Raw genomic sequence first — 13,145 nt, forward strand, 5'->3', positions numbered from 1 at the left:
AAAAAAAAAACCACAAGAGGGACAGAGGGAATGTTTGTTTATTATTTCAAAAAAAAAAAAAAGACAATAAAAGACCAAGGTTTGTTTTTTTTTTTTAGTATCAAAACACTTGATATAATTTCCTCATCCTCCCCCCACACACACACTGGCCATGGCAGCGTATCGTCTTCCTCCTATGAGACCCAGAAGGCCTGCACACAGATGCATTAAAAAAATAACACAACCTTTGGTGGATCAAGTCTCAGAGAGTATCAAGGTGTCCAATACATCCAGTTTCTCTTTAAGACAGTACGATCGGCTCCTGGCTAGAATAGAGGAGAAAAACCCCTCACGTCCAGGAGCGCCCAAAAGGTTCAAGCCCCGCTCCTCACAAACACCCCTATGCAACAGAAGCACCAAGCACAGAGAAAGTGAAGCCCAGGTGGGAAGAAGTTGGTTATTCAGATATAGTGGTTTCCCCAAAGTGTAAGAAATGGAAGAGAACAGGGTGAGTGCAGACAGAGAGCAAAGGGGCTTGAGAATGGTTTAAACGTGGGTTTAGAGGACAGGAAACTTAAAAAAACCAAAAAAAAACCACCCCGATACGTTTTTGACATAGTTGTTTCCCCTGGCTACAAAGAGTTATAAAAACACAGATTAAAAACACAGCAGAGAAAGGAAACCTCAGCCCAACTCATTACTAGAAAGCGAAATCTAAACACTCAAAAACTGGAATGGGGGGGTGGGGGCTCTTCCTTGCAGAGGTTAATCCCTCTCGGGCAGATGCCAGAAAGCGTTGCTGGTTTGCACTATGGGATTTGCAATTATTCTATAGATCAAAGGGGTCCATCGTCCACCCCCGCTGACGCTAATGAGCCAAAACAGCAGGAGCGCGTGAAGACAGCAAGGTTAGCTGCGCGCCTTAAAGGCCTATCGTGACCGGGAGCCTTGACGATATGAGCGATGCTCAGCAAGGGAGGGCTGTTACCCCCTCCCCAACGCACACCGCCACATATCGTCCCACTTTAAAACGGCGCGTTTCAGACACTCCCTCCCTTGAAGAATATCCCTGCACCAGGTGCCTATTTCCCCTCGGCAGAGGTCTTTAGCTAAGTTGGCCACAAACATCAGGAATGTAACTGATGACTTCTCTCCCCCCTTCGAGGGTTAGAGGTCAGCTTTGTGGTGGTGGGTTGGGGTTCCCCCCCCAAAAACAGAAAAGAGCTGGCCCCAGCAGAGAATCGCTGCTTGAGACGCCCCATAGGCCGTGGGGTGGGAAACGGGGTGGGGTGGGGAGGCTGGTTAGCCTGCAGGCTGCAGAGAGGGTCTTTTACATGTCATTCAGGTCAAGCAGAGTCTGGTCCAACATCCGTTGCGTACAGAGATGTTCCTCTTTGGTGCATTTCAGCTTATCTGTAAGGAAGAGCAGAGAACGTTAATTGCGTCCAAAGAGCTCCGGCAAAGGAGCGTCTTGGCTCTCTGATCCCCCCCCCGAAAAGGTGCACCCCTGCCGACGCCGTGCCGGCCACGCAAAGCTTCGGTTTGCAAGGGTCGTGCTTCTGCCCCACAAGCTCCCACTCGTACGGTTCTCATTTACTCAACGCCCCGCGGCTGCCGCTGGGTCTGCTACGCCTCCCTCCAAAGATGTGCGCGCTCTGTGCTCGAAAACCAGAAACCCAGGTCACATAACCTTCCACCTCCAATTTCCGCGGTGGATTGCACGAAGGGTTAAGATGGCTTGGCTGCTTCGGTTTGATCTCGTCGTGGAGGACAGGCAAAGCCTCCACCCTGCTTTGCCAATGCCGAGAGCTGGGACGCTTTGTGACAAAGCCATGTTAACTCGAGAACCTCTGTTCCAAATCCGGAACCATGAGGGTACATGTTCTGTGCTCCGATGACACACGGGCACCCGCGTAGCTCTTGTGACAATACTTGTGACATCGTTTCGCTTGCGAGGGAAGCGCCTTTCGTGCCCTGCGTGGAACAGATGCGCACGCCACCCAGCGATCTCCGCCACGCGCAGGGGGCAGCCAGCTTTTGTGAACGCTGGGGCAAAGGGGGTTGTGAGGCTCGCAAAGAAAAAAAAAAAAAAAGGCAGCGGAGAAGCCTACACTCAGGATAACATGCAAGGACAAAGAGCCCAGCCTCCTGCTCTTTTAAAAGCTGCTGCTCCTCCTAAATCGCAATAAAATCATAAACGCCTTCTTTCTCCAGGGAAGAAAACTCAGGTCGATACCTATAAGAATGCCCACATTTGGCAGGGCACCTTGTCAGCTCGGCCAGATCGTGGTTGGTTAATTTAAATTCCTATTTTGGGGGACACCGATCCTGCCAAGCAGGCTGAGCTGAGGAAGAGCAAGTGGCCCAGAGGGCCCCCGGGAGTTTGGCTGACAAGCCGCGAGAGCTCCTTTCTAAATCTTCCGTCTCCGGGCCCCAATCTTCACCCCTCAGCATCCGAGGCCAAAGCTGAAAGCAGCTTGCTGTCCGCAGAAGCAGAAGCCCTGGGCTAGGATTCCGGGAATAGGCGTCCCCCGATATTCCCAACTCCGTAGCGGCAGGAGGGGAACAACCCCGGGAGAAGCCCCATTCGTGGTCCAGTCCAGCCCAAACACGAGCAGCCAGGAAAGGAAACAAGCAACGATGGATTTTTCTTTTCTCTTTTCAAAATAAAAAAACATGCTTCCTACACAACTAACTGCCTCTGGCCGTTTCCACCTCCTGCATGGCGCTCCAGGCACGGCTCCTGCAGCAGCGGGGCATCCATTCCATCCGCCGAGCCGATTCCAGGAGGCTGGCATACCTACCCTCTGCCAACCGCGGTGTTTTTTTCCCTGTTGAGCAGCAGCTTTGGGGGGAACAGTTATTTGAAATCAAAGAACCCCGCAGGGGGGAAAGAAGAAGACCCCAGGCGGATACCAAGTGGGCCAGTGACTTTATTGGTACACGGAAAATAAGAAGCGAATTATCATTTGGGGAAACGTGAACGAGCCAATCCATGCAAAGGGAGCTTACAAACAGGAAAACGCTTAAGAGATATCATAAAGGGGGTGGGCGGGGGTGCCTCTACAGGAATTTGAAAGAAGCAATGGGGGGGCTGCGCAAAAAAGCCCGAATCAGCATCTCGGCCCCCAGAAAGAAAAAAAAAATGCTTCTGGAACACGCGACTCTCGGTCCAGGCATCTAAGATCTTCTTGGGTATTTTAGCAGTCTATAATGGCCCAACAGGCTGTGCTTATGGGGCGGCGTGCTTGGTTTAAGCTTGGGAAACGTGGGTGTTAAGAGGGATAAGCATCCAGGGCTTGTGGCGGAAGACCATTTTTCATCACCCTAACTCGGCTCCTTGGAGCGAACAGGGTGCTCTGCCTTCAAAGGCCGGCCTTGCCACCCTTAGCCCGCAGCCACGCAAGAAGTGGGTTAAAATAAAAAGAAAAAAACGGGGGGGGGGCGGTTTCTCAATCACACAGATCATGCAGAGTTAACTTCAGCTCCTTAGCGAGCAGACGGTTTTTCTCAAGCTGGCTGGATAGACGCTCTGCGGCCGGTGGCCCGAAGGAAGGAGGCGGCAGATTAGGGGTGGAGGGGGGAAGAGAATGAGAAGAGAGGAAGGGGGGAAAGAAAAAAAGAAAAAGGGGTTAGTTAGCCCCAAGGAAAAGCCCCCCACCGCCTTGATGCCACATGCTACCCCTGCCGACAAATCAGGACTCGCTTTTCGGCGTGAAGACCAGGAAAAAAATCCGAAAGGGACGGAGGGAGCGGTTTCATAGATAAGGTCAAGTGGAAATGCAGAAGTGGCACCTGTTGGCAAGATTTAGCCCGGGCAGCCTGCCAGCTGAGGAACAAAGAGAGCTTCCAGCAGGAGACACCCTGCCCGGAAGCCATGCAGGCTTGCTTGGGAGCCCACAAGCCAATTTGGGGCCCACAAGCCAAGGACTTGAGGGGTGGGTGATGGTCCCAAGCCACGAAGAAGCAGGCTATCGGTGGGCCAGGGAAGACAGGCCACGCACTCCAGAACCCTGTAGGGTTTTAGGCTTCACCCGCTGGTCCTTCCAACCCACTGAGCCGCAAAGAAATTCTCCAGAGTGAAAAACTGAGATTTGCTCTGCAACGGGGGCTCCCTGGAACGTAGCAACCAACCCCGATGCTTTGGGCCCTGGGAAATGCCCCTTCCTTGCTGCGTTTCCGAACGACCGAGCAGAAGACAGCAGCAAGACTCACACTATCGCTCCTCATGGCATGCTGCTTTTCTCGTATCCAAACGTCGGCATCTTAGCCCGACCGCTGAAGATTTAAGCTCTTCCTGGAGGGGCCCGGCCTGAGCGTGGGGTTTTCCAAAAGCCGAGGGCAGCCCTTCCCACGAAAGGGCTGCAAACAGGACCTGAAGACCACCCTTGGCAATGGCTTCGTCCTACGAGGGTATGAACAACGTCCTACCAGCCAGGAAGGGGCACCAAGGCTATGCTAGGAAGGACCTTCCCAGGCTTCAGTTCCTCCTTTTTGCAAAGGAGATGCTGGGAACCAGTCCGTGGGGTGTGTGTGGGGGTGGCTGGGAAAAGGAAGTGCTTATCTGAAGCCCTGGAGAACTGCCATCACGCCAGGCATGCCACGGCCAAGGGCTTCCAACTCTCCTTTCTGAACGTGGCTCTGGTGGTGATGTTCCATCACTAAGCTTCAAGTACCCACCTTTAGTTGGGGGGGGGAATCCCAGGGGTAAACAGAGCCCCAGCTGGGAAAGGGGGGCAGGAAAAAGTACAATACCCTAAGTGACCAAGACATTCATACCATTGCCATGATGCCCAGAAAAGAAAGATTCACAGTTGATGCAACAGCAGCGTGGATCTGTGCCAGAGGAGGAGCGAATATCTGTTTTTAACCTGCTCCTGAGGATTAGCAGGAAAGGAAGGGAGGGCAGGAGGAGCGTGAGAAGGAACTGAGAAACCGAGAAGGTCCTTGCTTCTGGTCCCATTTGCACAAGACAGAAGCAGAGGATCCCTTAGAAACCTGCACAAGAGGCCCCAGTTACAGCCAGAGCAAATGGACTCCCAAACGTTCCCCAAAGGTGTCAAGAAAGGAACTCTACCCTCATCTGTGTCCTCCCCGTCATTCTAAATTAAAGAAATAAAGAAAAGATGCAGTAAAGGGAGCGAGTGGGGGGATAGAAAGGGAGTTATGAGTCTGCGTTCACACTCTGGACGCGTTTCGTGCTCCCACCTTGAGAGCCGAACCTCTTATCGGCTTATTCGGGCGAGGCAGCGGCAACTTCTCAAATTCACAATCTTGTCAGGTCCACTCCGCTTTTCAAACTACCGGACCCCCGGCTCTCCCCCCTATCTTACAATCCCATGCTTCAGCACACGACAAGCCAAGCGGGTCAGTTTCCCGAAAAACAGCTGGTCCGGAAACACCGCACGCCGGGCTTCCTTTTCTGAAACCCAACCAGCCCTGTTGGAAATACAACCCCCCCCCCAACATCTGCAGGGAGCATCAGGCCAGGATACTCAGGGCTGCAGATCCTCCAAAAGACCAGCCTTTTTTTTTTTTTTTAAATTGAGCAGGCGTGTGTAGAGCTGGTTTAATGCACGGGATGGACAAACAATCTAACGGGGCCTCTTGGCTCTCGGCTCCAGGAGTCGTGGCTAGGAGGGCCTTTGCATGGTTTCCTCTTGCGGCAAGATGGGGAGGCTGAATTCACTGCCCCTCGCCTTTCCCCTCCGTGAATTTCACTGGATTCCTGTGGACTTCCAAAGGCCATTCAAGGCTCTGACTGTCTCTTACAAAGTCTTGATGGTGTAGGGCTGGAGAATTCGCAAGAACACCTGTCTCCTTTATGACTGCGTGCCCCACAAGGCCTGCAGGAAGGGCACATGCCAGCTCCCCTTCCTCTAGCAATGTCATCGAATGGGACCCGGGAAGGGGGCCTTCCGGGAAGGGGGCCTTCCGGGAAGGGGGCCTTCTGTGTCAGGTCACCCGTCCCACAGAACAGCAGATCCCCCGAAATTTGGACAACCCTGATCTTGCTGGCCTCCTCAAAGGCATTAAAGCCCCCGTCCTTCCTTCTGAACTTTGCTCTTGAGCCCGTTGAATACAGCGATAGTTTATTGCTTTTACTCCAGGCGTGTAATGTTCCCTTTTTTTTTGCTTTTAACACCAATGGTGGTTTTTATTGATCGATAGCATCCATCTAAAATATATAACCCACGAGCCCAACTGGCAGCTTGGGGGTAGGGAATCGAGACTCCATTTAATTCACACCTTTGAAATGATTTTGCCTTTCTCCTCTCCCAAAAATGCAGGCAAAAAATGCATGGCGGTTTCTGAAATTCGGGGAGGTTTAGCTGCTCAGGGAAGAGAGGGGAGTGTTGCAAAAGTGAATAAACCCAGAGCAACGCTCCCCACCATTATAGGGAGGGCAGGGCTGAGATTTTTGCAAGCAAGGAAAGAAACGATACAGAGACCAACACAAGTGCATTTTGCCTATATTCCATTCCACCGACAGTTTTACAAATCAGCGATGGGGAAACCACCTTGTGTTGCAGGTACTACACAGCAGCGCTTCCGAGCCGCGCCCCAATCCCACGTCGGCTCTCTGCGGAGAAGAAAACCCGGCCCCCTCCCAAAGCTGCCCCAGCAAAGTCCGCTAACGCCAAAGATCACAAAGGCGGCCGTTTCGGAGAGGATCCCACCACGTGCGAGGCCAGACGGCCGCCCCCACCGGACGGAGGACGCTCGTGCAAACGGAGGACCCTTCTCGCCCTGGCGTGAGATGCATGTGAGATTTTTTTGGGGGGGGGGAGAGAAGAGGCAGGACTTCAGAAGGAAGAGGAGAGACAGACGAGGCCAGGGTGAAATAAAAAAAAAGGGGGCCCTCAAAAGCTGCAGGCAGAGCCGCTAAGTGGAGCTTTGGAATCACAAGTTTTATCTGTGTGCAAGAAAGAGAGAGAATGTTTAGGTTTTCAGGAAAGGGGGGGGGTTGATGCAGCAAGCAGAAAAACAGAGCAGGACGAGATGATAACGGAGGGTGCAGTTAGGAGAAGCAAAGGGTTAAGGAGTAAGCCCAGTTCACACAACCGTGCCAACACCCATTGCAAACCGCAATGCCAAAGAGTTTTGAGAAGGGTTAGACTCCAGCAATTCACAAGCAGTTCACACAAGGCCCTTCGCCAAGAATGGACCTGGAACACCCCAGCACCACACCTCAGTCAAATCTACAACACACACACACCCTGTCGGGGATGCCAAGAGCTCAGGAAGCACGAGAAGAGGACCCAACCTGTCCTGACCATCTATCTCCCTTCCCCATCCTGGGATTCTCCCGAACGCATTTCCTACCCCCATCAGCAACTTCTCTCCAAGCAATGAAGGAACTCCAAGTCAAAAAAGATACTCCAGTGCTGGCAATCTAATATGGCCATTGGAGTCTGTGTTTTGAGGGTGCGGTTCATTTTTGGCAAGAGGAAAGGTGTCATCTGCTCAGGAATTCAAAGGTGCAAGTCACGGGCCGCTGAAGGGCCATGACAGGGGCTCCTGCTGACCAGTTACTGTCCAGCTGTCGGCTGAAAATAGTAACCCAACATTTCTAGAGGTCCACCAAGCTGGGAAAAGCTGATCATCTGGTGCCAGTGACATCACCTGGAGTGTTCGTGGTCCACCTTCATCCTGGCTTCTAACAGACCAGGATGGGAAACCCTCTGGGGTTGGCTTTCCTCCTGAAGTTCTCCACACCTTCTGGGTCTGCCTTTCATGGCTAGAGCATGTTACAAACCAGGCCAGGTTTACTCCTAAGTTCAGCTTAATTTTTGTTCTGCGGCTCTTGGACATTTCCAGCCTTTGGCAAAAGAAACTCTTCTTGCGAGAAAAGGCGAGTAAAGTTACGCCGTTCACTGAGTGGCTATGTTTCTTTCTGCCCCAACCCTTGCCCCGGGGAAATTGTTCATTTTATTCAGAAGGGGGCTTGCGCATATTAATTTCTCCCATTCCTGGGATGGGGGCGTTGCAAAATTTGAGACCCCCTGGGCTCCATCACTGGAATTTAATCCCTGGTCTGGGAGGAACACACAACCTGGTAAAGCCGAACAATAACATGAGTGAAAGCGTGTCATGAGAATGAGACCCCCGTCCCAATCCTCTTTGAGCACCCTCTGTGGCTGGTTGGCAGGATCAAGCTTCAAACAGCAGCAGCACAGAGCTGGTGAGAAATCCACACGCGTGTGTTTTTTAATAAGAGGCCGACGTTTCCCCCAAAGCTGGGACTAAAGGTTGAAGGACAGTGAAGCACCCACAGACAGATGCATTTTGTGACAAGAGGAATAATTTGGGGAAAGTGCGTCCCGGGGATCTGTCTCCACGTGCCTTGGAATCGTGCAAGGGAGAGCAAGCTGTGGCAACAGCGTGGATCACTCAAGCTGCCCTGAGCATTGCTTAACCCAACCCCTGCGTAGCTTCAGCGTTGCTCTGGCCGCCTCCCCCCTCCCCAGCGCACACAGCACGCCCAACAGAAGGCCAACACACAAGCCCCCCCCCAGCTCACTCCAAACGTCGATATTTACATGGAAGTCATATCATTGAGAGCATGGTCCAGTTCCTCACTAATGGCTTTGTACTTCAGTTTCTGAGAGTAGAGCTCATCTAAAAAAATGGGGGGAGGACGTCACAAGAGAGAGTAGAAGGGGGGGTTCCAGCATCGGGAGGCCAAAGTCAAGCAGGGTTGGTTCTACTCGATGCAAGCTAGAGGGGTAACCACGACCCAACCCCAAGCTTCAAGTCCATTTGAAGGGAGATACCTTTACAGGGCAGGCTGCAGATAAAAATCACACATTTTCTGCCCCCGGCCCCCCCGCAAGGGATACCCAGCCACTTTTTCAAGGTGGTGGTAGGGTATCCAAGTGTGCTTGGTTAAGAAAACCTCACATTATGCAGCTTTGAAACGACTCCCAAGCTGAAGGCAAGAAGAATGCAGACACTTAGGCTAAATTCCCCTCCAGCTCAACCATTCTATGACTATTCTTGATTACAGACTTCAGCAGATTATCTTTTTGCCCCAAAGTGTGTAGAAGGAAGAAGAGCATGAAAGAAACACTGGGGATCCCACTACAATTCCTAGGATTTGAGAAGAGAGGGGAAAAAAAACCCTTCATAGATTGGTTTAAAGCACAGTGCTTCGGCCCCCTTGAAGACTCCAGTGGAAAGCGGGCTTTAAAAATTCTACTTTATCTCAATGAAATTAAAGAGAAAATATCTACGTGGGTCCCACCCGTGGTACAGAAGGAAAAGGTGAGAACTCAGACCAAGCCTTGGCCTAGGTTATTTTGTGCTGGCGACACAGAATGAAATGTTTTCAGATTCCGCACCGCACCACTGATGAGGACGTAACTTCATTTGAATATGTAGGGAAACAATGCCGCTCTGTGTGGGCCCAGAATGGCTGGAGAAACGGCTTCAGGCTCAGAGATGAACCATTTACCCTCTCCTGACTATTTTACATTTTAAAATGTAGAAGCCCCAAAGACCTAGAGCCAAATCAGACCCAAGGACCTGCAATTTGCAAAATACGACAAGGGCAGAACATTTGCATTAAGAGTTAGCTATCACCCTAATGCATCAAGGGACGGTTGACACGAAATCTCTGAGAGAAACAAAGAGATAAACTGTGCGCTAAAGTAAATATATCCAGTTACTGACACTTCTGGAACCGAATCTCTTTTCCCTTTCAACAAATCTGGTTAAAGACGACTCTGTAGAATTTTGCTGTTTGGCTGTAAGCGGCTGGCTGTTTTGAGCGTCCTCCGTATTTAGCATCTAGGTCCAACCAGAGAGCTCACATAAACTTCTGCTTGTGCATTTGTGCACGATGGTTGCAGATCAGAAGTGGGAAACCCACTGTCCTTCCAGCAGCCCACAGCACCCCAGTGATGCATACCGAGAGTTGAGGTTTGGGAAGACCTGGAGAACCACCCATTCCTCATTCTCGTTCTAAATTCTGATGGTAACATATCGCTTTCACGAAGCATGTCATATTGCTTTTCAGGTGAAACTTACCTTCCAAGTCATCAACGGTCTTCTCCAGTTTGGCTACCGATCTCTCGGCAAACTCAGCACGGGTCTCTGCCTGTGGGAGGCAGGAGAAAACTAGTCAATTGTGGAAGGAGACCAAGCAGCTATTAAGGTTCCTGACTGAGTGACAGGATGGTTTTAAGCCAGGGCAGGCAGAAAAGTCGTGAAGCGATCCAAGCATCTGAAAGATGGCCCACTCCCCCCAAAACAGCAGGCGGCTAAATCGGAGGCCAAAAGAAAACTGGAAGTGAATTATGCAAGAGATGTACCCGTCGGCTCTTTGATTCCAACTTAGCACAAAAGGTAAGCTGGTCATTAAGCTGGTTCTGTTTAGGTTTCCCTTCCAGACTCAAATGTGTTTCTCACACTCATGATTAAGATTTTCTGATACACCCAGCCTCACACGCCACTCACCTCTTTGAGTTTGTCAGTCAAAATCTTGATCTCCTCTTCATATTTATCCTCTTTTTGAGAGTACTGGAGGGGGGGAAAAGACACACTCAAGATCCAACTGTAACAGGGTGCACATCACTAGCACAACATCCCTCAGTGGCAGCTCCCTGGCTGGGGAAGAGCCCCCCCCCCAAATAATTTCTTTGGGGTTTATTCTATGCCTTTCAACAGTTTGACTCAGACAATATGCTCTTTGGGGTCATTACACCTTGGCTTAGCCTGTCGTGTGAATCCAGCCACGGGGAATCAGCAACCCTAATTTACAAACGCACCCATTTGATACAAACCAGCCCATCAGCTTCATTTGACCCGTGAAGCTAGCTGAATTTCTAGTTCCCCCCCCCCCCCAAGCTTCTTAGTGGACTTTCCATTTTTATCCAAGGGGCCACAGGAATTTTTGCGGGCTGCCTTGTTTCAAGAAAGATGACCCCCAGCATCCCTCCCAGATCTCCTTCCTGGCCGGATCAGCCACGATGGGAAGAAGCAGAACAGAAAGGTTTTTATAATCCTCATGTTTCTCTCCCTGGGGGGATACAAGCTGAGATGAGAAAGAGATCCCGCCCTGGACTGACCCAAACTCTTCCAGCTTAACCACAATGGCTGTCTTTAAAGTACAAATCAGGGGTGGGTCACCTTTGCCTACATATGGCAACACCGAATCTCAGTAAAGGAATCTTGATGACAGAATTGGGGAAAAGGGAAAGATGCAACGACTGGACATGGCCAGTTGTCAGCTACTGTTAACTCCTTTAACATGTCCTAAAGTACTTTCAAAAGATAGACGCTTAGCAATTTGACAGCTGTGGAAAGCTAGAATTACGATACCCAAGATATAGCTAACAGAGTTGACCAACAACCGACCCCCCAAGAGGGCCACACGCACTTGGTTTTCTCAGCAGAACAAGAAACCAGGTGCCCCAAAGGCCATTGATGATTTTATTTCTTAACAACAACAACAAAAAGATTTGATTTCTCAGTGGGGAGAGAACCACCCTACCTTCTCCGCCTGAGCCTCAAGCGACTTGAGGTTGTTGGTAACGTTCTTCAACTCTTCCTCCAACTCTGAACATTTACTGCGTGTGTTGGCAAGGCAGAAAAGAAAGGAAGGATAGGAAAAAAAAGAAGGGGAAAGGTGGGGAGGAAGGACAGACAGGAGAGAGGAAGAAAGAAAAGAGAGTGAATCTGTGGACTGGGGAAGTGGCTGAGGTTTTGAGAGATCCCCCGGGCCATCGGCACCCGGTTGTAATTACTCGGGGTCAACGCAGCATATAAAACGTGATCACCTGCTACTTCTTGGAGTTTTCTTTTAAGAAAGAAAATAGCCCAGGGATATTTTAACCAACGATTTACAGTAGATGTGGGGGTTTTCCCCCATCCTCCCTAAGTTGCCAGCTGCCAGGAAAGTAAATACTTGCTCAGATTGTTTCCCAGAGTTTCTGACACTGGACAGACACCCCTGCATGGCTTCTCCCCGAAATCTTGAAGGAGAAGACAAAATGCAATATTCCCCCTACCCCCCATCTCTCTGACACTTTAGCCTGATCGTTTCAGCCCCAAGTGGAAGCTTTTAATGTTTCTTTGCAGGCCTTTAAAACTTAAAGCACACTGTTCCGCTTTGCAGAACCGGTTACGGTACGAAGTCTGCGAGGCTTTCTTTCTAAATTCACCCTTCCTGGATGCAGCTATGGGTGAAAGGATCACATTTAAGCCAATCAAATGTTATTGGAAAGGTAGGCGCTAAAGGGCAGAATTCAACACGCATTTGTTGAACTGTACAAATTTCCTCGAGAGTAAGGCGTGCTCCACTCAGCCAGGACCGCTTCTTTATTTTAAAAGATGAGCTTTTTTCTCAAGCGATCACAAGGCCAAGCACCCAAGCGTTCGACTGAGCGCATATGGGGCGCCGAAGAAAAGCAAAAAATACTTAGAAAACGTGGAAAAAGGCATCCATGAAACTCTGCAAGGGCCTTTGTTACTAACTTAGACAAGGTGGATCGCCCCTCCCAGCCATTGGCAGACATTGATCTGTTTCTTGGATGGGCTTGTATCAAACATCCTTAAGATACAGGGCCTCTGTTTCCTCGTGAATCTAGTTCTATGTTATGCAAGTCTCCTCCTTAGCTCGCTGCAGCCAAGGGTTAACAAGCAGCCCTGTACAAGAGAAGCCCCCCGCTGCTCCCCAACTGCACTGGGACTTCATCTCCCAGAATTCCGTGTTGTCCAGGAGAAGACCCTCATCAGCAGGCCCCTCCTATTCAACTCTGGGCTTCAGCTGGCTGGCTGAAGAACTGAGATTGGAGGAGGCATCAGAAATGATCCTGGGAGGCTAAGACTGGACCTACTGGGGGCAAGGGAGTGATACCCCGCTGTGCAGACAGACAGTAGATTTTCCATTCCTTCCTGGTTCTTCTCCCCCTCTTTGTTCTTCTTTTCATTCTAAATTAGGCCTTCCTGCTTGGAGCAGTGGAAAACCATACTGTCGGCTTTCAGCAGCTGTGGCCAGAGCAGGGACTTCAGGATGACAACTTTAGGGCAGCCAAAGGCCCAAGGATTTACTAAACGGGGGCAGTAGCACACAAAGGCCCAGGCACACAGCCTACAAGCTGCCATGATGGCCCCGAGGTGGGATGTGCCCAATAGTGCCAACACTGGCTTCAATGTGGAAT

At 50.6% G+C, this 13,145-nt stretch overlaps 1 protein-coding gene across 7 annotated transcripts in view; it reads right to left on the reverse strand.

Moving 5' to 3' along the window:
- Positions 1 to 22: 22 nt before the first annotated feature.
- The window catches only part of TPM3 (tropomyosin 3), a 39,827-nt gene continuing 26,704 nt past the window's right edge, over positions 23 to 13,145 (reverse strand). Inside the window, exons 5-10 of one of the 7 annotated variants that reach the window (XR_015795532.1) lie at positions 11,477 to 11,552; positions 10,441 to 10,503; positions 10,012 to 10,081; positions 8,523 to 8,601; positions 2,667 to 3,511; positions 23 to 1,392 (exon numbers count right to left, since the gene is read on the reverse strand). Coding sequence is in view for 4 of the 7 variants with exons in the window: in XM_088137215.1 (XP_087993341.1) it covers positions 1,310 to 1,392; positions 10,012 to 10,081; positions 10,441 to 10,503; positions 11,477 to 11,552 (292 nt within the window). In the remaining 3 variants the exon portion in view is untranslated. Of the gene's footprint in view, positions 1,393 to 2,666; positions 3,512 to 8,518; positions 8,602 to 10,011; positions 10,082 to 10,440; positions 10,504 to 11,476; positions 11,553 to 13,145 lie in introns of those variants that run through there. The other 6 variants (XR_015795533.1, XR_015795534.1, XM_088137215.1 and 3 more) reach the window with 6 other exon arrangements.

Source organism: Python bivittatus, unplaced genomic scaffold, assembly GCF_059951505.1.
Source record: "Python bivittatus isolate LINGU-HERP-01145 unplaced genomic scaffold, Pbiv_v1 ctg000180_np1212, whole genome shotgun sequence".
NCBI lineage: Eukaryota > Metazoa > Chordata > Lepidosauria > Squamata > Pythonidae > Python > Python bivittatus.